Genomic DNA, 26,122 nt, shown 5'->3' with positions numbered 1-26,122 from the left:
CACATTATATGTAATTGATTTCAAATTTATCACATATTAAGTTGAAATAAAATACAATAAGTTGCAATTAAGAGTGATTTTTTGGAACAACTTAAGTGGTACTTAAATACAACTTTATATGTACTTTCATAATCACTTCTAGTGTATTAAAATTGTAATTAAAGTGCACTGCTCAATGTACTGACAAGCAATTAATGTGAACTAAAACATACTTTAATGTCAGCTAAATATACACTTAAGTGTGAATTAAATGCAATGTTTTCGGTGTACTTAACACACATTATATGTAATTGATTTCAAATTTATCACATATTAAGTTGAAATAAAATACAATAAGTTGCAATTAAGAGTGATTTTTTGGAACAACTTAAGTGGTACTTAAATACAACTTTATATGTACTTTCATAATCACTTCTAGTGTATTAAAATTGTAATTAAAGTGCACTGCTCAATGTACTGACATCCATTCTACTGTCTTAAAAACAAGCAATTAATATGAACTAAAATATACCTTAACGTAATTTACATGTACACTCTAATATAATGAAATACATTCATAATTACATTTTTCAAATAATACAGCTGCAATTTCGTATAATAAACACATCCAAATTTAAATCCTCTACATTTATTGACAAAACAATCTGTAAAACAAATATACAAAAAAAACTTTTTTTTTGATGCCCAAGAAAAACCCAAAAAACTATTTACACAAACACAAATTCATTTAGAAAGAGTCTGGAGGACAATGAGGATTATATGCAATTATATGTAATTATATGCATTATTATATATCTCCCTCATTCAAAGGTACCTAAATCTACCCATCACAGAAAATTACCTCACACAACAGATGAATAAATACAAACAAATGGAAAGAAAAGAATCGTTTCATGTACAACACTAAGATTCAAAACTTTGGGTAACGTTTAATTAGTTGACTACTTAATTTAACATGAACCTAGAATGAATAATAATATAAACATTTATTTATCTTAGTTAATGTTAATTTCAACATTTACTAATTAGGGGTGTAACGGCACATGTATTCATACCGAACCGGTTCGGTAAAGGACTTCCGGTACAGTGCACGTGTGTACCGAGCGGTACGAATGCAATCTTTAACAGTTAACAGACGGCTTGTTTAATGAGTGGAACACACTTCAATACAAGTTTTCATGAGAACATATGTATTCTGTCAATTTTATCATTAAATTCAAGTGATGCCATATTGATGCTCTTTAATGTGACATGACAGATCACTGTAAAGACACATCAGTTCAAGCAGCAACGCGGCACGAGTGAATGTGATCACCTTGTCATAGTCAAAGAATAAACATGAATTAACATCAGAAGGTATGTTAAGGATACATTACAACTTACTAAAACATATCACATCGTGTAATCGTTCAGTGTTTCAACAGCAGAAAGACGTCGATAAAACACGAGAGAGATGAACTCTTTCACTAAATGTATGCATTATATTAGCCTATATATTCATATTCTACTTAACCTGAAAACCTGAAAAAAATCTAACCTATAATTAGATTTATAAGTTAATGCAAAAACGGTCTTATGAGAAGTTTACACGTTTGCATACAATGCAAGTGCAAGTAAGGCCTCCCTATATAGTCTACACTATACAGCATTCTTTGTCGTTTGATTAAACAGAAACAACAAGGCAATTATATATTACATTCTGAATCAAATTATAATCTTTGTGTGCCCTTTGTTAGAGTTAAGCTTGGTAAAACGTCCTTCAAATATGTCGCAGCCTCAGATTGGAATTTGCTCCAGACTGAGTTGAAGCTAAAAGATCTGGTGACATTAAGTCATTTTAAAATTTTACTACATCATTTTGAGAGTAAATTAATGGTGTGTAATTGTTTTTGACTGGTTGTATGTTTTATGTTTTTATGTGCCTTTTTATGTATAACTGTACATGCAAACACAGCTGCCTATCTTGGCCAGGACAGGACATTTTAATCTCAGTGAGTTTTTCTCCTGGTTAAATAAAGGTAATAATAATAATAATTAGTAGAGATATTTTTTATATTATATTTTTAATTCTTTAAGAAACCTTTAGTTTAGGACAATTACAATTTGTTCAGTAAACCAATTAAAAAAAAGAAAGCATTTTTATATTTAGTGTTCTCTCCCCGAACTGTCAGCTTTGTGTACTGTTACACCCCTATTATTAATGCAATCTTAAAATCAAAAGGTGTATATGTTAATTATTTAATGCATTGTTAACTTGCATGAACAATGACTATAAATTTAATTAACTAGCTTTGAACTATAATTTATTAAGCAAGGTCAACAACTATTAATAAACACTGTAAAAAAAAATAAATAAATAAATAAATAAAAAGAAATCACTGTTAGATCATGTTGGTCAATACATTAAATAACGTTAACAAATTAGATCTTATTGTAAAGTGTTACTGAACTTATAAGCTTTTAAACCTTTACTAGCACCAAAATTAGGACCAAAAGGTTTATTCTAAAATCTTATTCCAGCACTATAGTGAATGAAAAAAAAAAAAAAAAAACTGAAGAACTCCAAAGGCACACAAAATTGTTTGTCACCAACTATTTTCAAGTTGTTTGGAAAGTGCTGTTTATGTCAATGTCCCAGAAGCTCTCCATCAGTAGGAAACTGGCGCACCATCTCTCCACAGTATATGTGAATGGACATGTTCCAAAGAGGCAGGAAAGCAAAAAAATATACCTTGAGGAAAGAAAAAGAAAACGCAAAGAAAAAAATTGTTTATAAAACAGATCTATCCATTATTATAATTGGCTCAATTAAATTAAAACGATAGATGTACAGTATATATTCACACAGCAGTATCTGTATGAAAAAAAGAAGAAAAAAAAGAAATAGCCATAAGAGGGATCATAAAAATGAGCATGTTGTCTCTTTTTAATCTAGTACTGCCCTGATGAAGCAGTTTATTCTGCACGGTGTGTGTAAGCTTTTGACCACACCTGCATCCCCCTATGTGATGAATTACCTCAGTCGTCAGGGTAGAATGATTGGAGAGGTTCCTTCACGTATCCCACTGAGCACATCATCTTCACTGACACTGGACTTTAAAAATAGAGAACATTTTAATAATGGTTTTTATTCCTACTTTACAGGGAATTAAACATAACTTAAATATAGATAAATAACCCAAGACCAATGTAAATTGAGAAAAGTATTCTTGCATTTTTCCTCATCTTGCCTTGCAAGTTTCAGCTTACCTTGCACCATCTCCATGAAGGATGTTCCTGTATTTACCACGCCTGGCACAGCAATGCTGCGGCTCCATTCCTTTGGGTGTGTGGCCTGTAAAATATATAATGATTAGGGGATCTGTAAATGCACAAGTGGGAATGTATTACTTACAAATGGACAAGGTGCAAAGCATTTAAAAGCTAAAGACTTGATAGCAATGTTTTAGCTTGTGTCATGGCTGGGCATAAATTCATAATTAACATTAACTTGACCTCATCAAGATGGCTCTGTGATTCCACACAGCTTGCACTGGATCTCCAATAACACATCTGTATTGATCCTACAAAATAAAAAAAATAAAATAAAATAAGCACAAAATATTAAAAACACAAATAGTACTTTAACATCTTACTCTCCAAATGCAAAAAGAAAAGAACATATTAAAATCATTATTTCATTACTGGATGTTGTTACACGTTAAGTTAATATATGGAATAAATGTATATAACGTTAAATGTCTTCTGTCCAATTTAAAAAGTAGGAGTTCGATTCAAATATTGTATGTACAGCAGGCAAATTCATTGAACATGCCCACACCGGCGATCACATTCCGATTTAAGAAATTATTATAATGCAATCTTAGATAACAAGTTACATGAATATGAATAATACAATAAATACATAGGAAACATGATTAACGTTAATTCACCTCCCGAGTCCATAGTGCGTCTATCCTATCTGCGATTAAACTAAATAACTACACCGTAATAGAGAGCTACCATGTTACGGTGAAAATGTAAAATCAAGAGAGCTTATATCAAGATATACTTACTTGACTCGTTATTTGTAGCATATAACGTCTCATCCGTAATGATCCAAACGGTTCACTCCTCTGTTGTCTGTTCTCTTCAGCTTCATTTCCCTCACGCATCGAGATGACGCAATCATGGCGGACCGCGCATTTTTCAAAATCATGACGTAGTATTTTTGGCGCATGCGCATTGAAATATTAAGTATAAATATAAAATAAGATATTTCGTGCATTAAATGTTGATTATAAATCACTTATTAATTATCCATTTCTGTTCAGGTTGTTCTAACACACTGTGTAGTTGGACTGTATTTCAGAGAACTTGACTCATTCACCTAACTAAAAGTCAATCATGTTTAGAGTCTGATTAAAATTAAATGTAGCCTATTTTAACTGAATTTTAATGCAAATTAATTTGGTTTAGATTTGTTCAACTTTTTCTTGCAATTAATGCAATTAAATGTGTGTTTAATCGCCATACAACAACATAATATTGAAAGTATTCTGTACACAGATGTAAAGTAGCCTACAGTACATTAGACAACTCCTCTCATAAAGATTGACAATGTCAAATTATGTAGAATACTGACACTTGTAGTTGAGTTCATAGGAGCTAGTTATAACATAACAGTATGTTGTACTGGAGTGTAAGCGAGTGAAATTTTGAAGAAAAATACATTAACCAATGTAAATTTGGACAACTAATTTAAAAAAAAAAAGCATTTATTTTCCATGTGCTTTGTCATTAGTAAAATAAGTGTACTTTATGAAACAAACTCATAATTAAAATGGTTTAAGTAAATTTAGGTGTAGACATTATTACAAGGTGCATTTTTAAAAAGCGCACTTAAGTGTGTTTATAAATATTGTCATACAAGTGTACTTTCTTTAAGTGAAAATTAACTAGATATTATTACAAAGCGCACTTATTAAAAGTGCACTAAAGTGGGTTTATAAATATTGTCATGAAAGTGTACTTTTTAAAAGTACAAATTAATTATATATTATTACAAAGTGCACTTATTATAAGTGTACTAAAGTGTGTTTATAAATATTGTCATGAAAGTGTACTTTTTTAAAGTACAAATTAATTATATATTATTACAAAGTACACTTATTATAAGTGTACTAAAGTGTGTTTATAAATATTGTCATGAAAGTGTACATTTTTAAAGTACAAATTAATTATATATTATTACAAAGTACACTTATTATAAGTGTACTAAAGTGTGTTTATAAATATTGTCATGAAAGTGTACTTTTTAAAGTACAAATTAATTATATATTATTACAAAGTACACTTATTATAAGTGTACTAAAGTGTGTTTATAAATATCGTCATGAAAGTGTACTTTTTAAAGTACAAATTAATTATATATTATTACAAAGTACACTTATTATAAGTGTACTAAAGTGTGTTTAGAAATATTGTCATGAAAGTGTACTTTTTAAAAATACAAATTAATTAGATATTATTACAAAGTGAATTTTAAAAAAGTGTACTTAAGTGTGTTTAGAAATATTGTCATTAAAGTGTATTCTCTTTAAGTACACTTAAGTGGCACTTAATTTTAATTATATCATATTATCTACAAGTGCAGTTTTTAAAAAATATACTTTAAATATATTAAGTGCACAAAAAATACACTTTCAATACAATTAAGCACACTTCTTTTTCACAAGGGTTGGTTGATTTCCATGTTTCTTAATTTTCACTACATCATAGCTGGACTACTAATCATAGTGACAATCCCATAAATCATTGAAAAGTTAGTCTCATTACAATTTCAAATACTTTTTTGTTGTTTATAGAGCTGATAAGAGTTGATTTTATTGAAAATAAGGTTTTGAACTATCTAGGTAAAAAATGAATACTTCTATACCAATGCGGATAAAAAAAATAGGCAGTCACTGTCACCCACTTTTGATGGTTTCTCACAGATTCTCTCTCTCTCTCTCTCTCTCTCTCTCTCTCTCTCTCTCTCTCTCTCTCTCTCTCTCTCTCTCTCTCTCTCTCTCTCTCTCTCTCTCTCTCTCTCTCTCTCTCTCTCTCTCTCTCTCTCTCTGAATAGTCGGAGGTGTCATGGATACCAAACAAACACTATTCAGGAATTTATGGCCTGATGAAGCTCACTCTCACCAAAGCTCTGCCATCCAACCTTTCGAAGGTCATCGTCCTCGATACAGACATCACCTTCGCCACTGATATCGCTGAGCTGTGGGCCATCTTCCGGAAGTTCACAGGTAATCAGTCGCTTTCCGTCGCGAGTCATATCAAGCATCGGGGCAGTGAAAATTAACCCTGATGTTGTGACTGCAGAGAAACAGGTGATTGGTCTGGTGGAGAACCAGAGTGATTGGTACCTCGGTAATCTGTGGAAAAATCACAAACCCTGGCCAGCCCTCGGACGGGGATTTAACACAGGTGAGGACACCGGTTTCTATCTCAACTTACAGAGCTCTGACTTGTACCACCTGACTGCAGCAGATTCATTTCTGCGTTGATAGTGCCGCCGTCAAGAGATAAATCTAGAACGTCACATCTCATAATTGGGGTAGTTATGGCGTGAACGCAGCATAAGCTCGTTGTTATGGAACTCGGTGACTGTCTGTAGCCTTTCGGAACACACTAATGCCGTGTGATGCCTGTGTGAGCAGCTTTGCGTAGGTATGGAAATTCAGTTTGACGGCATGTAGGAAATCGAACGATAGAATTTGGACTGAATGCAATGATTGGACGGGGAAAAAAATGTCCACAGAAGATATATGTACATTTTATTAATATTTTGACCTTTAATAATTGAACATTTATATATGTACACTACCGGTTTGGAATAATTAAACAACTTTAATGTTACGTTTTAAAGTCTCTTCTCACCAAGGCTGCACTTACAAAAATACAGGAAAATCAGTTGTATTGTGAAATATTACAATTTATTCAGTATTACTCCAGTCTTCAGTGTCACATGATCCCTCTAAAAAATCACTGTAATAAGTTGCTTTTCTGCTCAATTATTAATTAATATGATCAATGTTGAGAGCAGTTTTTGCTGCCTAATATTTATGCGGAAACAGTTAATAATTTTTCTTCTTTTTTTCTTTTTTCATTCTTTGATGAATAGAAAGTTTATTTGAAATATCTTTTATAACAATATAAATATATTTACTGTAACTTTTCATCAATTTAAAGTCCCAGTGAACCAGAAGTAGAAACTGAGTTTTCTTCAGTGCTGTGACGTATTTCTAAGGCCTAGTCCACACGTACATTAGCCTAGAAATCTAGACACACCCTAGCGGCAGCAAATCTAATCTGCCCGCAAGTGTCGTCTAGCAACTCTCAATACCCTTCTGAGCTGTAAACGCCTAACTCTTGCCGGGCCAATCACATCGTGTATAGAGTCGGTGGGCGGGGTCATAATGACGGCCGAGTTGCGTTTGCGTGCTTCTAGTAAACACAGAAACTGGCGAACGGCGGTCTTTCGAATCAGCTTTGACCGCGACTCTGGAAGACTTGAGTTAAGCTTTTCTCTGAGAAAAGAACAAAGAACGGCACTGAAGTCATTCTTAAAAAGGGAAGATGTGTTCACAGTTTTGCCGACTGGATACGGCGAATGTTTAATCTGTCAACTAGCTCTGCTTCACTTTCGTTGCTCTGGTTGGTTGTACTGCTATCCTATCAGAGGGATTTTGAAAGACAACCGTTTATCCCGCCCCTCGGATTGAGCCGTCAATGTTGAGTTTCCAGACCAAACATCTTGATGTGGGTCTGGCTTGTCAGGCTACACGTACATGGGAAAGTTTTGTTTTTAAAAAACAACCGCGTCCACACAAGCACGTTTTTTTTTTTTTTTAACTCAGCCGTTTTCACCATCTAAAAGACAATGCTGCAACCAGAAAAACACTTCACCCTGGCCGTATTTTTCAAATAAGTCCGGTTTCTGTAACCTGATAACCTAACTGCGTTTGCTTGTGGACGAACAGCCAAACCGAGTAGAAAGAGCTACGGTTTTGAAAAAGTGCACAAGGCAATATTGAATAGAGGGCAGGGTTTTACAGGGTTTACTACCGCGACAAACTATTTTTTTTTTCTTTCTGTGTATTAACTTGCACGGATTAATTGTTCACCCCAAGACTTTTAATATGTGCTAACAAATGGGATCAATTTTGATTTCATGAGGACTTTATTTATATCTTTATATATCATAATTTTGTATATCATAGTTTCCACACAAATATGAACTGCTATCAAGTATAAAGAAATCAAACTTCTGTTCTCTGAACTAAACATGAGTGTGTAGCCTTTGCGGGAATGAGCACACAGGCATGATCACAAATGGAGCAGTATAAAAAATAGAGCATAGTTTGCACTGGGTCCGTTTGACAACAGGTGTTTCTTTTTTGGGCTGCAGGTGTGATTTTACTCTACCTTGAGAGACTGCGCAGGATCGGCTGGGAACAGATGTGGAGACTGACGGCTGAAAGAGAGCTAATGAGCATGCTTTCAACATCCCTGGCAGACCAGGTCCATGTCCTTCATGAACAATTCAAAAACACTTTATAAGAAGAATGTATTGTATAGGACCTGTGAGATTGTGCTTTGTGCAACAGTAGTTTAAACAATGATGAAACCATTGCTGAATATTGTTGTATAATGCAAGCATGTTTCACTGTCTTCACAGGATATATTCAACGCATTCATAAAACAGAACCCAGTTCTGGTGCATCAGCTTCCGTGCTTCTGGAACGTACAGTTATCGGATCACACTCGCTCTGAACAGTGCTACACTGAGGTGTCAGATCTAAAGGTAACTGTATTTGGGGAATGTTTCGCTGGCTATAAACGACCAAACTGACCCGAAGGAATTAAAAAATAATGAATCGTTCAAAGTAAAAAGGGGCCCTTTAGCTGGTTCGAGCTTTGCTTTAATCATTGGCAAATTCACTGTTTGTTTTACAAATTGTCTCTAATGCAAATATTCACCCAACCGTCACTTTCATTTCCTGTCAAATTTCTACTTTAGCATGGAAATGATGTCTTTGTAGTTGTTTATTGCTCAGTTTTATTACTTCCTCCTGCAGGTCATTCACTGGAACTCTCCTAAAAAGCTGAGGGTAAAAAACAAGCATGTGGAATTTTTCCGTAATCTTTACTTGACATTCCTGGAGTACGATGGGAATCTTCTCCGACGAGAACTCTTCGGCTGTCCCAGTCAGGCCAGCTCAGAGAGCACAGTGGTGAGTTACTTAAGTAGTTTATTATGCAGGATTATGTTAATGTCTTTGTTTTTCTGGAATAGCATGCAGACAATATTTTTATTATCTGACAAATATCATTGAAATACAAAATGCATGATAAAATCGGTGTGCATTATTGGTATCATATATTGGTATATCTAATGGTCCTGGGTTATGGAAGCTCGCTTTTACCTGAGATTATATATTTAATTCATATTTTTAAATAAACATATTATGATTATGTAATTTATAAATCAAAAGGGGAAAAAATCATTTAAAATTTAAAAAGTAAATTTAGCTCAATTTAATCCTGTAAATTTGGTTTAGCTATGGAAGTGTTACATGTTTCTTGTACATGTTGGTTTTGTGTTTCGTGGACTGGCCTGCAGCAAACACAGTGAACAGTGAAATGGCTATTTAAATGTTGAGCAAGCAGTCTCATTGGCTGCAGGATCAGCAGAGTCATGCAGCAATCAGCCTGTGTCATGCGGTAATGATGTGATTGATTGCCGATTGCATGTAAAGGACATATCAGCCGGTGCACTCTAGAGTTTCTGGACCGTGCCCTCCATGACTTACATGGAATTGCCACTTTATATCACTCTTTCTTGTGACTTTCTCACAACTTTATTTCTCACAGTAGTCAGTTTCCATCTCACTATTTAGTTGATATATATTATGAAAACTAATGTTGTTCCAAACCCGTTAGACCTTTGTTCAACTTCGGAGCACAAATGAAGATATTTTTTATGAAATGCGAGAGGTTCCTGAACCATCAATGGGCAGCACAGTCATGGCAACTTCCAAGGTCCAGAAAGGTAGTGAAGACATCATTAAAATTGTCCATATGACTACAGTGGTTACCTTAATTTTATGTTATACGCAAAAATCAAACAAAAATAATGGCTTTATTCAATTTGCAATTTCTTCTTGTCTGTGTCCTTCTCCTACGCTGTTGACGTAGAAAATACAGTCCAGCTCTTTCGAGTTCTACAGCAGAATGGTGGCTCACCATTGGCTAGCTCCTGCGTCAGCATCACACGTATGTGTCGTGGTGCTCACATGAACAGCATCGGCCAATGGTAATCTGGCGTTTTTACGTACTACCTTTCTGGGCATAAATTGCAATTGCTGCCTAATTTCATCAAAAATATCTTCATTTGTGTTCTAAAGTTGAACAAAGGTCTTACGGGTTTGGAACAACACAAGGTTGAGTAATTAATGACATCATTTTCATTGCTGGGTGAACTAACCCTTTAAGTAAATCTTTAAGGGCCATATTTACTAAACAAGGCAAATTATCGTGAGACACAAAACCAAAAAATGTGTGTGATCTACTACTGACGAAACACAGATGAAGCGGAATCATTTCTATAATGATCAATGCAATCTACTAAGAGCAGCCCAAAGTAGAGTCTGGTATAATACGTCTTTTTTGGAGCGCTAAATAATGCCGCAAACACCAGTAAATTGACTTGAGCAAACCTTAGTAAATCACCTTGCTTGAAGGAATCTCCTACAAATGCATATGCAATAAGTTCAGCCGCAAAAATAACCCTTCCCACGCCTTTCAGCGCTAATGTCACTGTATGTCTTTGGTGGAGCAAGCTGTTAGTAAATCTGGCTCTAAGTACCTTTTTCCAGTCAGTTTTTTTGTACGGTCTCACAAAAAGCTATTTTCTAGCATTGCTTTTGACAATTAGCTCATTGTGTACAGGTTTACTTTAAAGGTGCCCTAGAATGATTTGAAACAATATGTTAAATTGTTCTCTGATATCTACATAGAGGGTATTTGGTTTATTTAAGGGCAAAATTGTCCAGATACAGTTTTACAGGTCCATTCTTAACCCTATAAATTGTCCCTAGGATGTAATGCTCTGTTTTTGCCTTATTTGGAAGAGTCATGATGAATATTAATGTTGAGCTCTGTTCTGATTGGTTTATTTCAGCAGCTCATAGCACACAGCAGTTCAGTTGTTCAGCTCGTGAGTCCTGCCAGAACACAGACCCACTATAGGCCACTTTAAGCAGAACATCTCTAATGGAGATTGATTAAATGCAGCCTACTTGTTTATTTGGTGTTTTCAGATCATCCGCACACGAGAGAGAGCTAGCATGTTTGCGGTTGCCAGATTCCATTAATTAAATCCCCCAAACAGAGCTTTTCAAAACCCGTATACTATCTGGTGTTTTACCTAAACATGTCCAATCTGGCAACCATATGCACACGAGCTCTCTCTCTCTCTCTCTCTCTCTCTCTCTCTCTCTCTCTCTCTCTCTCTCTCTCTCTCTCTCTCTCTCTCTCTCTCTCTCTCTCTCTGTCTCTCTGTCTCTCTCTCTCTCTCTCTCTCTCTCTCTCTCTCTCTCTCTCTCTCTCTCGCGCGCAGCGCGCGCGGATGATCAGAAAACACAAATTAACAAGTAAGCTGCATTTTAGCAATCTCCATTTGAGATGTTCTGCTTAAAGTGTCATTCAGTCTACGTTTTAGACTTGTCTTTTTTCGTCAACGATATTGCATGTTTATATAACGTTAGTCACAATGTAGGCTAACCTTACGCAGTGACTGTGATGTACTCTAATAGCATGCAAAAACATCATAGGCCTACTTCAGTTCTGAAAAATATAAATATATAACATATATTTTCACAAAATGAATAGCCTTGTCAAATGACTGTCGTTTTAACTTATATGGTGGAAAAGATGACGTTTGCTTGAAGGATCGAGTGAACGATCTGTAAGCAACGTATCTACGGTTGTATTTTGTAATACAAAATAAAATTAACCTTTGTCATTAGACACACTATTTGGTTTTGTATGGTACTTGGAGTTTCCTATTGTTACTGTACCAGCATCTTGCGTCATCTAGACAATGCTGTCTCTCTTAGAAACTTTCAACTTTCAAAAGTCAATAAGTTGATAAAATCGCTACTTACTGTTTGCAGGAATACAGTTGTAATTGCCACTTTCTTCAGTTTAAGATGCTGAGCGAAGCTTGCTTGAAATGGGCTGAAAAAAACTAACAATCTTGAATTAAATTGTTATGATATCCGATTATTATAAACCTCAACCATGACTATTGACATATGACAACAGTCCCCCACACATCCTAAACATGACGTGTGTCATGAGAGCTGCCGTTTTTGCTATCCTCAAGTGTCTTAACCTGCAGTCCCAGTTACTGTCAGTTCCGCCTGACAATGAACATGTTTGGACAGATGCAAATGTTGGGGGCGTACATATAAATGATCCCCAGCAATTGTGTCACGGTTGGCCTTATGTTAAGAATCACTTATTTTTTTGTGGTGTTTTTGATTCACGAGATTTACATATGAAGTAGGAGGCAATGGTGTTTGAGACTCCCAGTATGTGATGTCCATGTACTGAACTCTTATTATTTCACTATGGCAAGGTTAATTAAATTTTTCATTCTAGGCCACCTTTAAAAGGCACTTGATTATACTTTCCCTACCCTCTAATGACTCTCTGATCCCTGTGTACGTGCGTATATGAGTGCGTTCACACATGCTTATAGAACTTGTAAACTCGTAATTTTCTCAGAGCTACAACTTGTACCAAGCTGACAGCTACAGCTGAGACCACCTGACCACAGCAGATTTAAGGTGTGTGTATGACATATGACATTAAAGTAACTCGAGAGCAATTCAAAACGCGGGCTGTGTTTTGTAAAGATGGTCTTCAGCACCCTAAAGCAGCAGATGGCAATACTTAAGTATATCTTATGAGTACATGAAGACTTAAAAGAAACAGAAATAAGGGATTTTATAGTCTTAAGCAGGATCATTCTTAATGAGTAATGAATACCCATGTCTAAAAGCAGCTCAGCTTTGGATTTGGACAAAGAAAAAAAGTAATGTAAAGTGTCAAAGTATAACACGACCAGAGCCTGCTTGTTTCCTCCTCAGCACAGCTGATAAAGCATATTATTATTGTAATTTTCCAGCTTCAGCAAGCGCTAGAGGAGTTAGATGAGGATGACCAGTGCTATGATTTTCGGAGGGAGCGAATCATGGTGCACAGGGTGCATCTGTACTTCCTACAGTATGAATACACACCTACAGATGATGGCACGGACATCACACTGGTCGCACAGCTCTCTATGGACAGGTGAGGATGACGGACTGTCTGAACGAATCTGCAGACACGCCTGTGCTACTCATGCCAATGCAATTTAATGACAGAAGTGTCATTGTTGTGTTTAATGAACCCTGTGCAGCACTTTGATTGAAATGAGAAAAGATTACTACAGCATTGCAAGTTAATAACATCTTCAAAACATGTTGAACCCTCAAGTTATTTTCAGATCAATTTTATTTCAGGGTTGCTGATAAAAAAATTATTATATTATATATATATACAAAAAAGTATTATATTATAGTTATTATATTATACGTATATATACAGGGAGTGCAGAATTATTAGGCAAGTTGTATTTTTGAGGATTAATTTTATTATTGAACAACAACCATGTTCTCAATGAACACAAAAAAACTCATTAATATCAAAGCTGAATATTTTTGGAAGTTTTAGATTTTAGTTTTAGCTATTTTAGGGGGATATCTGTGTGTGCAGGTGACTATTACTGTGCATAATTATTAGGCAACTTAACAAAAAACAAATTTATACCCATTTCAATTATTTATTTTTACCAGTGAAACCAATATAACATCTCAACATTCACAAATATACATTTCTGACATTCAAAAACCAAACAAAAACAAATCAGTGACCAATGTAGCCACCTTTCTTTGCAAGGACACTCAAAAGCCTGCCATCCATGGATTCTGTCAGTGTTTTGATCTGTTCACCATCAACATTGCGTGCAGCAGCAACCACAGCCTCCCAGACACTGTTCAGAGATGTGTACTGTTTCCTTGTAAATCGCACATTTGATGATGGACCACAGGTTCTCAATGGGGTTCAGATCAGGTGAACAAGGAGGCCATATCATTAGTTTTTTCTTCTTTTATACCCTTTCTTGCCAGCCACGCTGTGGAGTACTTGGACGCATGTGATGGAGCATTGTCCTGCATGAAAATCATGTTTTTCTTGAAGGATGCAGACTTCTTCCTGTACCACTGCTTGAAGAAGGTGTCTTCCAGAAACTGGCAGTAGGACTGGGAGTTGAGCTTGACTCCATCCTCAACCTGAAAAGGCCCCACAAGCTCATCTTTGATGATACCAGCCCAAACCAGTACTCCACCTCCACCTTGCTGGCGTCTGAGTCGGACTGGAGCTCCCTTTACCAATCCAGCCACGGGCCCATCCATCTGGCCCATCAAGACTCACTCTCATTTCATCAGTCCATAAAACCTTTGGAAAATCAGTCTTGAGATATTTCTTGGCCCAGTCTTGACGTTTCAGCTTGTGTGTCTTGTTCAGTGGTGGTCAACTTTCTGCCTTTCTTACCTTGGCCATGTCTCTGAGTATTGCACTCCTTGTGCTTTTGGGCACTCCAGTGATGTTGCAGCTCTGAAATATGGCCAAACTGGTGGCAAGTGGCATCTTGGCAGCTGCACGCTTGACTTTTCTCAGTTCACGGGCAGTTATTTTGCGCCTTGGTTTTTCCACACGCTTCTTGCGACCCTGTTGACTATTTTGAATGAAACGCTTGATTGTTCGATGATCACGCTTCAGAAGCTTGGCTATTTTAAGACTGCTGCATCCCTCTGCAATATATCTCACTATTTTTGACTTTTCTGAGCCTGTCAAGTCCTTCTTTTGACCCATTTTGCCAAAGGAATGGAAGTTGCCTAATGATTATGCACACCTGATATAGGGTGTTGATGTCATTAGACCACACCCCTTCTCATTACAGAGATGCACATCACCTAATATGCTTAATTGGTAGTAGGCTTTCCAGCCTATACAGCTTGGAGTAAGACAACATGCATAACGAGGATGATGTGGTCAAAATACTCATTTGCCTAATAATTCTGCACTCCCTGTATATATATATATATATATATATATATATATATATATATATATATATATATATATATATATAAAAGTGTTACCAAAAATTGCATACCAAAAAAAGTTATAATAATTAATGATAGCATACACTATATTTCTATATGTGATTAATTCAATAAATTAATTCATTAATTTACCATGGCATGTATTTAATTTGAATAAAATGCATTAGTTTGAAGTTGAGTTTTATGTAAATAATAGTCTAATATATGTCATAAGTCAAAATAATCGATTTTTCTTTAATGGGAAACTTTTTTAGGATATTAAGTAAAGATCCTGTTCCATAAATATATTTAGTAAATTTCCTATCTTAAATATATAAAAATGTATTATTAGTAGTAATATTTATTGCTAAGGACTAAGGACATTTGGGCAACTTTAAAGGTGATCTTCTCCATATTTCGATTTTTTTTTTGCACCCTCGGATTCCACAAATATAAATAGCTGTATCTCGGCCAAATATTGTCATATCCTAACAACAGTCCAATACCGCAATGGAAAACTAAATTAATTCATCATTTAGATGATTACAAAACAAAGGTTTTTCAAAGTCAGGCTTTTTTTTATTTTTATAAAGTAGTCTTGCCATTTTCACAAAGACGAGTGTCATGCAGCATAGCAACATTGTTTGTGTTTGAAACAAGTATCAACTGGAAATGTTTGACATAGAGATAATCAGAACAAACTGTGCTAATACTGAAAGCGTACCCTGCAGGTTTGAAAAGTTATCTTGCCTCACTTCAATTACTGCCAAAATTTTCACCAGAGACTGTATTCGTCCACAGACTGCAGATGCTGGAGGCGATCTGTAAACACTGGGAGGGCCCCATTAGTTTGGCCCTCTACATGTCTGATGCAGAGGCTCAGCAGTTCCTGCGCTACGCTCAGGCCTCTGAAGTCCTCAAAAACCGCAAGAACGTGGGCTATCATATCGTTTATAAGGAGGGCCAGTTCTACCCTGTTAATCTGGTACGCAATGTGGCGCTCCGCAACGTCAACACACCCTACGTTTTTCTGACTGATGTAGATTTTCTGCCCATGTACGGCCTCTATGATTACCTCAGGTAAGATCAAAGGTCAATTTGTTAGGTATAATCTGTTAATATAATGGATACATTTCGGTAAGACATTTGTTTTTGTATTTTTTTTATTTCTTCATGTAGAAGAAGTATAGTCCAACTGGACATGGCCAATACCAAGAAGGCTCTGGTTGTGCCGGCCTTTGAGACGTTGAGATATCGCCTTTCATTCCCTAAATCCAAGGCTGAGCTGCTGTCTATGCTAGACATGGGGACTCTCTACACCTTCAGGTACAGTAGACATTCAAAATAATCCTATCTCAAGGAAATTCATAATCAATCCTTAAATGCATACCTCAGGTCTTTAGTGACCCGGGACGTCATTCACTACCCTCCTCCTCATTCATTTTTTAAAGTTAGACATTAACCTTCTTAGTATTCCTCAATCAATTCATTATAATAAATATAAAATAAAAACATATATAAATATATATAAAAATATATAAACATATATAAAGAATGCCTGGTTTCCCATTTTTTGTTTAAAAAAACTGTATAGGGTCGACCGTCGACGTGATGAAGTGGGGTTTCACTCACAGCAGGCAGAAAACAAAAGCATAGGAAGTATCATCTGCAAAACTTGAAATGGCTTCAATCAAATATTAGTGGCACTTGTCAGCGATCAAACATATTTACCATATTTTTAGTATATGTTGGTTTCATGTGGTTTTTAAAAACTTTTCTTTTCAAGAAAAGGCACTCTAGCAGTTAAGAAACATTACTATAGCTATACTCATTAATACACATGGTACTTGAAAATAAATTTTACCTCAGCGCTACAATAACCATAAGGAAATGGCCCTTCGCAATAGATAATGTTTTACAATTAACTGTTCATTGTAACGTATGCCAATTTATCTGTTCAGTAAAATACTTTACTCACCTGTTGAATAATAAAACATCTCTGCGCCTCTTTTCCAACATTTCAGATCCCTCAGTTCTCAACATCTCCGAACAGCCAAGCCAATGTTGATTCTTGTTTTATTACGAGTGCATTGTTTTTTTTTGTGTGTTTTTTTACAGTTTAACAATTTTCTTACACTTTGAACACATTTGAGTGTACACATCTTAATCATTTACAAAATATTCATAAATATCATTTAGTCTTTGGGCAGTCATACCACATGACATTTTTCAACCTGGTCTAACCTCGCTTTGTCATAAAGTCAAATTATCGGATATTTTAAAAGACTCATTCAGTGTAACACTCAATCAATGTAGCATTTTCTAAATAGCTATAAAAGATTATGATTAACTAATTAAACTTTTTTTATTATGATATCAGGATTGCATTATGCCAATTATTAGTACCATTGCATGTATGGCTAATGTTATGACTCCTTAACTTTACTAAAAATCAAGGCATTGTAATTGCATAAATTAATATTAAGGTTTCAAATAATAAATCAATTACAAATTATGCAAATATTTATTTTACACATTGCAGCACTGCACAGTATAAAATGAAATTCAAACTAAAATGTTTAACTTGACCTCATCACATTCATAATCCACAATCACATTAAATAATAATGTACAGGCCTACTGGCCTGCTGAAAGTTACAGAAACTGAATAAAGTAATCAAATGTAAAATAACTGCATATTTAACTGTTTAAATTTAAGATTAATCCTTATTAAACTTACAAAAGCTATTCAATCAAGAGCAGTGAGTGATGTCTTTATCTTTTGTTTGACATTAAACAGACAGCAATGAAGGCTACTGCACCTTTAAGACATGTTGACATACTTCTTTGTGTGAGTTTGTCCGTTCAAGTGCAAGACTTGAAAGAGAACTCAATATTTGCGCGCTGTGAGACGAGTGCGCGCTTTCGGATGAGTGCACAGTGACAGATCTTCTCACAGCACGCGCGAGTTCTCATTCGCGTCTTCTGGCTCTACATCTGGGTGATGACGGCGAAAACGACTGGTCATATTCGGACATATAACAGCACTCACATGCACTGAACAAAGTTTATAAAGAGGTGAAACAGTATGCTATTTTTATTTACCCGCTGCCACAGTCAGGCCAGTAGGTGAAGCGAGTTTACCCGCCACAACTCAAAATCACCCGCATTTGGCTGGTGACGGGTGCTAATTTCCATCCCTGATGGGGAATGTACTGTTAAATTATTTAAATATTAACTAAAAATAAGTAAATATTTTAGATCATTTGGGTTCATCTGACAAAAAAAGTTTCAGAATCCCTGTTAAAGAAGATAATGAATAAAAATGATGTTTAATATATTTTTGAATTAATTAATAGGACAAAAAATTTGCCTCCCATCATTTTCAAAAGACCAGACATAATAGTTAATGCATTAGCACTATCATTCACATACTACTTTCCTGAAATGTAGGTATCATGTCTGGACAAAGGGTCATGCGCCAACCAATTATGCCAAATGGAGGACAGCTACAACGCCATACAAGGTGGAATGGGAGGCCGACTTTGAGCCGTACGTCGTTGTGCGTCGAGACTGTCCTGAGTACGACCAGAGATTCGTTGGCTTTGGCTGGAACAAAGTGTCCCATATCATGGAGCTTGATGCTCAGGTAAGGTTTTCAAAACCGTTTGGCCCGTTTCTACCACCGGTTCAAGTATCCAGTGTCCCTAACCTGTCCCTTTTCCTTGTTCCAAAGGAGTATGATCTTATCGTGTTACCAAATGCCTTCATGATCCACATGCCCCACGCGCCCAGCTTTGACATCTCAAAGTTTCGCTCTAGTCCAAGCTACCGCTACTGCTTGACGACTCTGAAGGACGAGTTCCACCAAGACCTTTCTCGAAAGTACGGTTCAGCTGCTCTCAAGTACCTCACAGCACAGAGGAACATCTGAAACCGGTTTCAAATGTACTTTAGCACACAGGAGAATGGCTCGGTCCAGTCGTTTGAGGCTCAACAGCCAACATGCTGCTCTGCTACATGTAATGGTGTCTAGAGGTACGAAGCTGCCCTGCTAAAATCAGAGCTTTAATCAACTTTTTGATAAGTCATACAGCAGAGAACTGTGAAAACCAATGACATCAGACTGGTGGCGAAAACTCGACCAAACATTTCCACTGCTAAAAAGCGCAAAGGACACTGGTGTATGTTTGACGACTCACTTTCTTATAGTCTAAAATTAACTTTGTCCTCATAAAGACCTTTTTTTGACAATCAGGGCTTTTTCTTCACTAAAGATCTATGGCTAGCGATTCATGACGCTACGCAGCTTTGGACCTGGCTAAAACCATCCGATGAAGTATCGATGGGCCGAAAAGGACAAGAAGTGAATGAGCTTTCCAAAGACTCTTCTGCTGGACTGAAGTGTGAGGAGGCCATCAAGACAAGAGGGACATTTAAGCCTTATAATTTCCTTGTTATTTAAAATATTTAAAAGTATTTTTGTTTTAACGAAGACAAAACGGTTTATGAGCAACAACCTACAGCCTACGTATGTTTTACACAATATATAAAAAAGGAAAATCACATTATTTTTTAATTTAGAAACACTGATTTGCTAGTAGCAAAAGAAGCTTGAATGCTCTATAAAGAGTATTTTGTGTGGTTTCGGAGGTCCCGAATGTTAGTCATTTTTGATTTTGGTGAGGAATAATCCGAGCGTTATAACTGCTGCATTTATAACAAATGGCGCATATTATAAACATCCATAGTGTATACCTGCTCTGAACTCACTTTTTTCACTTTTAAAAAATTGCACTACATGCTGTTACTCAAAAACGACATTATCAACTATGATTATATGATATATGATTATATGTACATTTGCATTGAGATCCACTCAAGGGACCATGAAAAAAAACAACAACAACAACAAACGGAGCATCCAAGTTTCTCAAGGACTAAATATTTGTTGTCGGTGAAACACTTTCTGTCATTGGAAGCGATATTTATTGTGTGAAATGTCAGTCACGTTCTGGTCAGTCCTGAAGTAATAATTCAATGTCCAATTCAACATCAGTCACTCAAGTTGTAAAAGAAAAAACGACATCAAAAACCTGACAAGAAAGTTTGTACGATGTATTGTACCAGTGGCTGCTGTCACAATGTTGTGCCCCATCTTTATAAAGTAACGCTCCTCCAGGTCATATTGAGTTCACCCCTCATCCGCCACCCATGCCCTTCCGCTCCATCAGACTGCAGATTTACGGTAAATACCCGTGCCTTTGCTGTGTTGCGAAAACTGGATATTGATTGTACTACTGTACGCATCAGCGGGGCCTGCAAGAATACAGGTACTCTATTTATTATTGTTGACTTAAATCAATCATATTTTTCTATGTAGGGGACAAAGTGCTTTAAATAAATTCTCCCTGTTTCTATAGTTTGTCAAAGTTCTTGTGCTTTTTATTGTAGATGAGTCAGGTTGCTCTGTGCTTTTCTCTGAATGTTCCATTTCTGAGTTCGTTCTAAGACTCGCTGGTGACTCATAGAGGGTCTACAATACAGGGCAGTGCTGATAAGAAAAGGCATTTCCTCGTCTCTTTCTCCACACTAATCTCACACAAAAAAAGTATTTCTTTGTGAAATTTCATCCATAAAAATGAAATTCTGTCATCATTTACTCAGCTCCTTTTGTTCCAGACCTGTGTGCTATTGTCTGTGCTCCACAAAGAGAATTTTTTAAGCACTCCTCACGCAGCTTTTTATAAAAATACAACAACAGTCTCATTTATAAAATGTCCTGTAGAAACGTCCTACATTTGATCTAAGATCATTTCTCAAATCTGCATACGCAGAGAAAACAAACGTACTCCCCAAAAAGTGCATACTCCTCTTTTTCAGATGCAAAATCTATTTCTGCATTAGAGTCCATTTTAAAGCCTATAGATTGGATGAAATCATTTACATGTGTGGAACCATAGAATGCATACTAAATGAACTTTAATGCTGTGTAATTATGCTAACAGGGGTTTATTATTATATTATTAATGCTCTGCAGTACTCTGACTCTGTCAAAAGGAAAGTGTGTACACCTGCTTAGAATCTGACGTGGCGCTAAGCACTTTTCCATGTCAAAAATCTGAACGTTAGCGTATACACACTCTAAGGTCAAATATGTGCATACACGTTTTATAAATGCGGATCTAGATCTGTGAAGATCCTAAACAAACATTAAAAAATGCATATAATTCATATTATGTAATCATACATTGTGAAAAGGTATACTTAATTGTATTTAATGTGCACTTGTAGTGTACTTCAAATCCTAAAATTATAGTAAACATTTAAATTAAAAAATATATTCTTTACACTACCGGTTTAAATTAGATTTCTGCTCACGAAGGCTGCAATTATTTGATCTAAAAAAAGGAGTATAACAGTAATATAACTATTTAAAAGACCTTTAAATTGAATGTGATGTTAAAGCTGAATTTTTCAGCATCATTACTCTAGTGTGTCACATGATCCTTCAGAATGAAGTACACTGTAATAATGTCAAATCATGTTTTACTCTAAAGTTAGGTTTTTTTTTTTAAAAAAATCATATTTAAAGGGGACCTATTATGCAAAAATGACTTTTACATGGTGTTTGAACATAAATGTGTGTCGGCAGTGTTTGTACACAACCACCCTATAATAATAAAAACCAACTCAGTCCTTTTTTTAATCCCCATAAATCATAAGTATCTCAGAACAAGCCATTTGCAGATGGCTTGACTGGCACATGACTATTAACTAATTGATTAAGTAATTAAGTTTTGAATTAATTTTGAATTAGTTAATAGTCATGTGCCCCAACAAGTAAAGTCATAACATAATAATACCTTTATGAATCATTAGCTAATGATTCATTAAAGCAGACAACTGGAAGTTGAAATGCATGGCTTTGACCTGTTGTGGTAATTAACACATTAATTTACATGATTAGTTAATATAATATGTTATTAAGGAATTAATACATTATGACATATTTCACTAATAACAATTGAATGATTACTTAATCTATTAATCATGGTGAATCTTCATTAATTGCTGATCCATTACTCTTTAATACATGGGTTAGCTCACCATTAGTAATACATTAACTCATGATTATCTGTGCATTAGTTAAGCATGAATTAATGAATATTAGTGCACCCATATTGTAAAGTGTTACCAATTATTCCCATACATCCAGCATTACACTTTAACCATTTCAAAGACAATGTAATAATTATGAAGTTACGAATAAAGCTGCACTTAAGTCCTATTTAAGTGGGCACTCTAAAGTTTAGCTAATTGCATTTAATATAATACGTTTGATTTAATTAAGTGGCTGGAGCAGCAGCAGTGTATTAACTCTTTCCCCACCATTGACAGAATATTTCAGCTCTCCGTGTTTTCACTGTTATACGGGCGCTATGACACATCTCCTGAAAGAGTACTGGATCTCCTGATCAAAACACATGCAAAGAAGACTCAGAAACAAGTGATATCATATATAATTATATGCATATGTCACGATCACCAACATTAAAAATCATATAAATCATATAAAAAAATATGAAATGACCCAGGACGAGCCATAGGAATGCGAAGCTTTGAGGGTGTTGATGGACTCGATCTACTCCATCTGTGTTTTGATCATCGTTCTGAATCCCATCTGGATGAAGTCTTTGAGAAAAAAATTAGCTTTTTGCTCAAAATATGCTTTTTAATGAAACGTTATATAAAAAAAGAATGCATAACGCTATAATAAAGTTTTAAACATGTTTAAAGCAGGCCATGAAAATTTTGTGAAGATCAAAAACTTGAGCCGTGGCTGGCAACTAAAAAAAAAAACAACAACTAAGAGTTAAACATAGAAACATAGTTTCACAGTTAAACTATAAACCTCCGGGGCTGGATATGGCCTGTGGACTGGAAGTTTAAGACCTCTTTTTTAGATAACGTTATTATACAGAGACTTGTTATTACTGTTGACTGCAAATGATTTCAGCCAATCCATCGTTAGTGGCAGGAAGCTGAAACTGATCAATTGTTTTCCAAATGGATCTGACTCGTGTTAAAATAAAGTTAATTCCGGCAATTGCAAGAGAGCGACTGCTGTAACCGGAGCCCTGAGAGCGAGCGGGGAGCTGTTTCCTGCGCTGTGTGGGCTAATGCATGTGTAATTGCCTGAAGTGGCCCTTTATGACATCATGAATCAGAAACCATTGCACACAGTGAAAGAGTTGCAAGCAGCTTTTCAGCATTCATTCACTCTACCCAGCAGCACATTACAGGAAAGGGCATGCAGGGAAACTCGGCTCGCAGTGTGTGACCGCTGCAGCTCAGGATGCCCCAGCAACAATCTAGAAAATGGACTCGCATCAGGAAACATGCTCAAGCTTGAATAATTCATTAGATACAAGACAGTGGCAAGTAAAAGGCTGTTTCTTGCCGATTCCAAGAGTCCCAAATGAGTCTCTGTTCTTCTAACTTGGGAACTTTTATTTTATTTAATCTAGTTTCATTTTATTTAGAAGTCCAGACTCATGGCAGAGGGGAGGAAAAAAGAAAACTTTCACATGTGCATTCTTATGAAATCAGGTCACTTTCACAGCTGGCAGACCAAGCATGCAAATTCTCATTAGTAACTGCAAGGACATTGGTTTCTCTGTGGTTTTCCCTTTCATAATGAAATGTATGTTTCTTTGGGAATATGGCATAAATAATTTGGAACTGGGCTATAGTTTCTTGCATTTACATCATTATTACGGAGGAGTGTTTGTGTTTAATACAATAGATGCAAACTGAGAAAATATAATGTCAAAAGAATGATGGAAGCTGGAATTTCTCATTAATAGTATTATCCAAAGTGACACCCTTGTGAAAATGAAGTGCCCTTAATTGCATTTGTAGTTCACTTCAAATCTTAAACAAACATTTTTATCCAGATAATATAATATTAATTAAATATAAGGCCACTTAAGTGTATTTAAACAGTTAAGTGTATTTTTGTAACATTTTATTTTACCATCTTGCTCATATTGTGTTGGTTCTCCTTTTGCTGCCAAAACAGCCCCTGACCCGTCGAGGTATGGCCTCCACTAGACCCCTGAAGGTGTGCGGTGGTATCTGGAACCAAGATGTTAGCAGCAGATTCTTTAAGACTTTTAATGTAGTGAGGGGTTCTCTTTATGGATCGGACTTATTTGTTCAGCACATCCCACAGATGCTCGATTAGATTGAGATATGGAGAATTTGGAGGCCAAGACAACACCTCAAACTTTTTGTGCTCCTCAAACCACTCCTGAACCATGTTTGCTTTGTGGCAGAGCGCATTATCCTGCTGATAACATTGACAAAGCATCACACTGCCTCCGCCGGCTTGCCTTCTTCCCATAGTGCATCCTGGTGCCACGTGTTCCCCAGGTAAGCGACGCACACGCACCCGGTCATCCACGGGATGTAAAAGAAAACGTGATTCATCAGACCAGGCCACTTTCTTCCATTGCTCTGTGGTTCAGTTCTGATGCTCACGTTGCCGCTGCATGGGCACCCTGACTGGTCTGCGGCTATGCAGCCCCAAACACAACAAACTGTGATGCACTGTGTATTCTGACACATTTCTATCAGAACCAGCATTAACTTCTTGAGCATTTTGAGCTCCAGTAGTTCATCTGTTTAATCCACCACACCACCCAGGCCAGCCTTCGCTCCGCACATGCATCAATGAGCCTATTATAGCCTTTAACTGTATTTTGTTATTCAGTACATTCAAAGTAAAAATGTAGCCTACTTCATGTGCTAAACTGCAACAGTGTCATAAATACGTGTAATCATATTTAAATGCATGACATATACGTTTTAACAGAAATTACATTAAAGTATCTTTTAGTTGCATAAATGCAGTACACTTCGGCAGTGCCCTTTAATCATATTTCAAATGTAAAGATAAGCCCTTCTTAAGTGTCTTAAGGTAAACAAGCACTCTTACCTGAATTTAATATGAATTGATACTAATAAATTTTTCTTTAAATACAAATAAAATGCAATTAAGTGTCCAAAAACATTACATTAGAATGGAAGTTGTTGATGGTGTCACCATGCACCTAAATCGATGAATTTTTCTTGTGCGACTCAAACAAAAGGAAGTAATTCCTCTATATAGCCCCACACAGATCAATGCCAATAGCCCACTGCACCGTTTATTATCTCTTAAGTTAATGACAGGAATCAAAACACTCCATTTATCAACTGGTGACAGCTTCGAAATATCTTCTCCTCTCAACAGTGACTGCTCGATATTGATATTGAAATCCTCATATCAACTTCAGTAATGGTTGCTCAATATCACTTGTAGTTATGTTTAGCAGGAGGTCATGATTTGTTCTGTTCTGTTTGTTCCTCAGCTGTTGTCTCCCCTTCACACTCTGTGTAACACAGGCAGTAAATAAGGAACTGTAGATCAATATTACCCAGATGTCATTGGGGGGTTAATAGAGCTTGCTAAGGTCAAAAGGGTCGCCAAGTTTTTCTTTCACTAATGTTCAAGTGATTTCTGAACTTGACATTTTTTATAATAAAATTGCGTATACTGTGTACCCTTAAACTGAGGTAGTACCCAGCTTAATTATTACTGCATGGTAATAAATGCATGCTGCATGCGTGACATCATTATCCAACGTGGTTGAACAACAAATTTGTGACAATATGGTAAGGACCAATGTAAGAACTACACTGTGAGGGCTGAATGTAGGAGAAGGCGAGAACCCAGTAGCAGATATTAGAGCTCAGTCAGGGAATACACTTAAAGGGGTCATGAACTGAGAAATCAACTTTCCCTTAAGCCTTTGATATATAAA

At 36.0% G+C, this 26,122-nt stretch overlaps 1 protein-coding gene and 1 long non-coding RNA gene across 8 annotated transcripts in view; one reads left to right on the top strand and one right to left on the bottom strand.

Moving 5' to 3' along the window:
• Nucleotides 1-20,673, top strand: part of large2 (LARGE xylosyl- and glucuronyltransferase 2) — a 128,159-nt gene extending 107,486 nt beyond the window's left edge. For all 7 annotated transcript variants that reach the window (XM_067419536.1, XM_067419533.1, XM_067419535.1 and 4 more), the window contains 10 exons: nucleotides 6,107-6,278; nucleotides 6,355-6,459; nucleotides 8,444-8,556; nucleotides 8,714-8,839; nucleotides 9,114-9,269; nucleotides 13,232-13,395; nucleotides 16,053-16,331; nucleotides 16,431-16,577; nucleotides 18,705-18,900; nucleotides 18,988-20,673. In XM_067419536.1, coding sequence (XP_067275637.1) covers nucleotides 6,107-6,278; nucleotides 6,355-6,459; nucleotides 8,444-8,556; nucleotides 8,714-8,839; nucleotides 9,114-9,269; nucleotides 13,232-13,395; nucleotides 16,053-16,331; nucleotides 16,431-16,577; nucleotides 18,705-18,900; nucleotides 18,988-19,185 — 1,656 coding nt within the window. In that variant the 3' untranslated portion in view covers nucleotides 19,186-20,673. The remainder of the gene's footprint in view (nucleotides 1-6,106; nucleotides 6,279-6,354; nucleotides 6,460-8,443; nucleotides 8,557-8,713; nucleotides 8,840-9,113; nucleotides 9,270-13,231; nucleotides 13,396-16,052; nucleotides 16,332-16,430; nucleotides 16,578-18,704; nucleotides 18,901-18,987) is intronic.
• LOC137043605 (uncharacterized) lies at nucleotides 2,553-4,479 on the bottom strand. Its single transcript, XR_010898536.1, has 4 exons — nucleotides 4,056-4,479; nucleotides 3,250-3,563; nucleotides 3,018-3,094; nucleotides 2,553-2,731 (listed from the first exon to the last, which is right to left on the bottom strand). It is a non-coding gene; the product is annotated as an uncharacterized lncRNA (long non-coding RNA).
• Nucleotides 20,674-26,122: the final 5,449 nt, after the last annotated feature.

Source organism: Pseudorasbora parva, chromosome 16 (assembly GCF_024679245.1).
Source record: "Pseudorasbora parva isolate DD20220531a chromosome 16, ASM2467924v1, whole genome shotgun sequence".
Lineage (NCBI taxonomy): Eukaryota > Metazoa > Chordata > Actinopteri > Cypriniformes > Gobionidae > Pseudorasbora > Pseudorasbora parva.
Note: the sequence above shows the minus strand (reverse complement) of the source record. Positions and strands in the feature narration are given on the sequence as shown.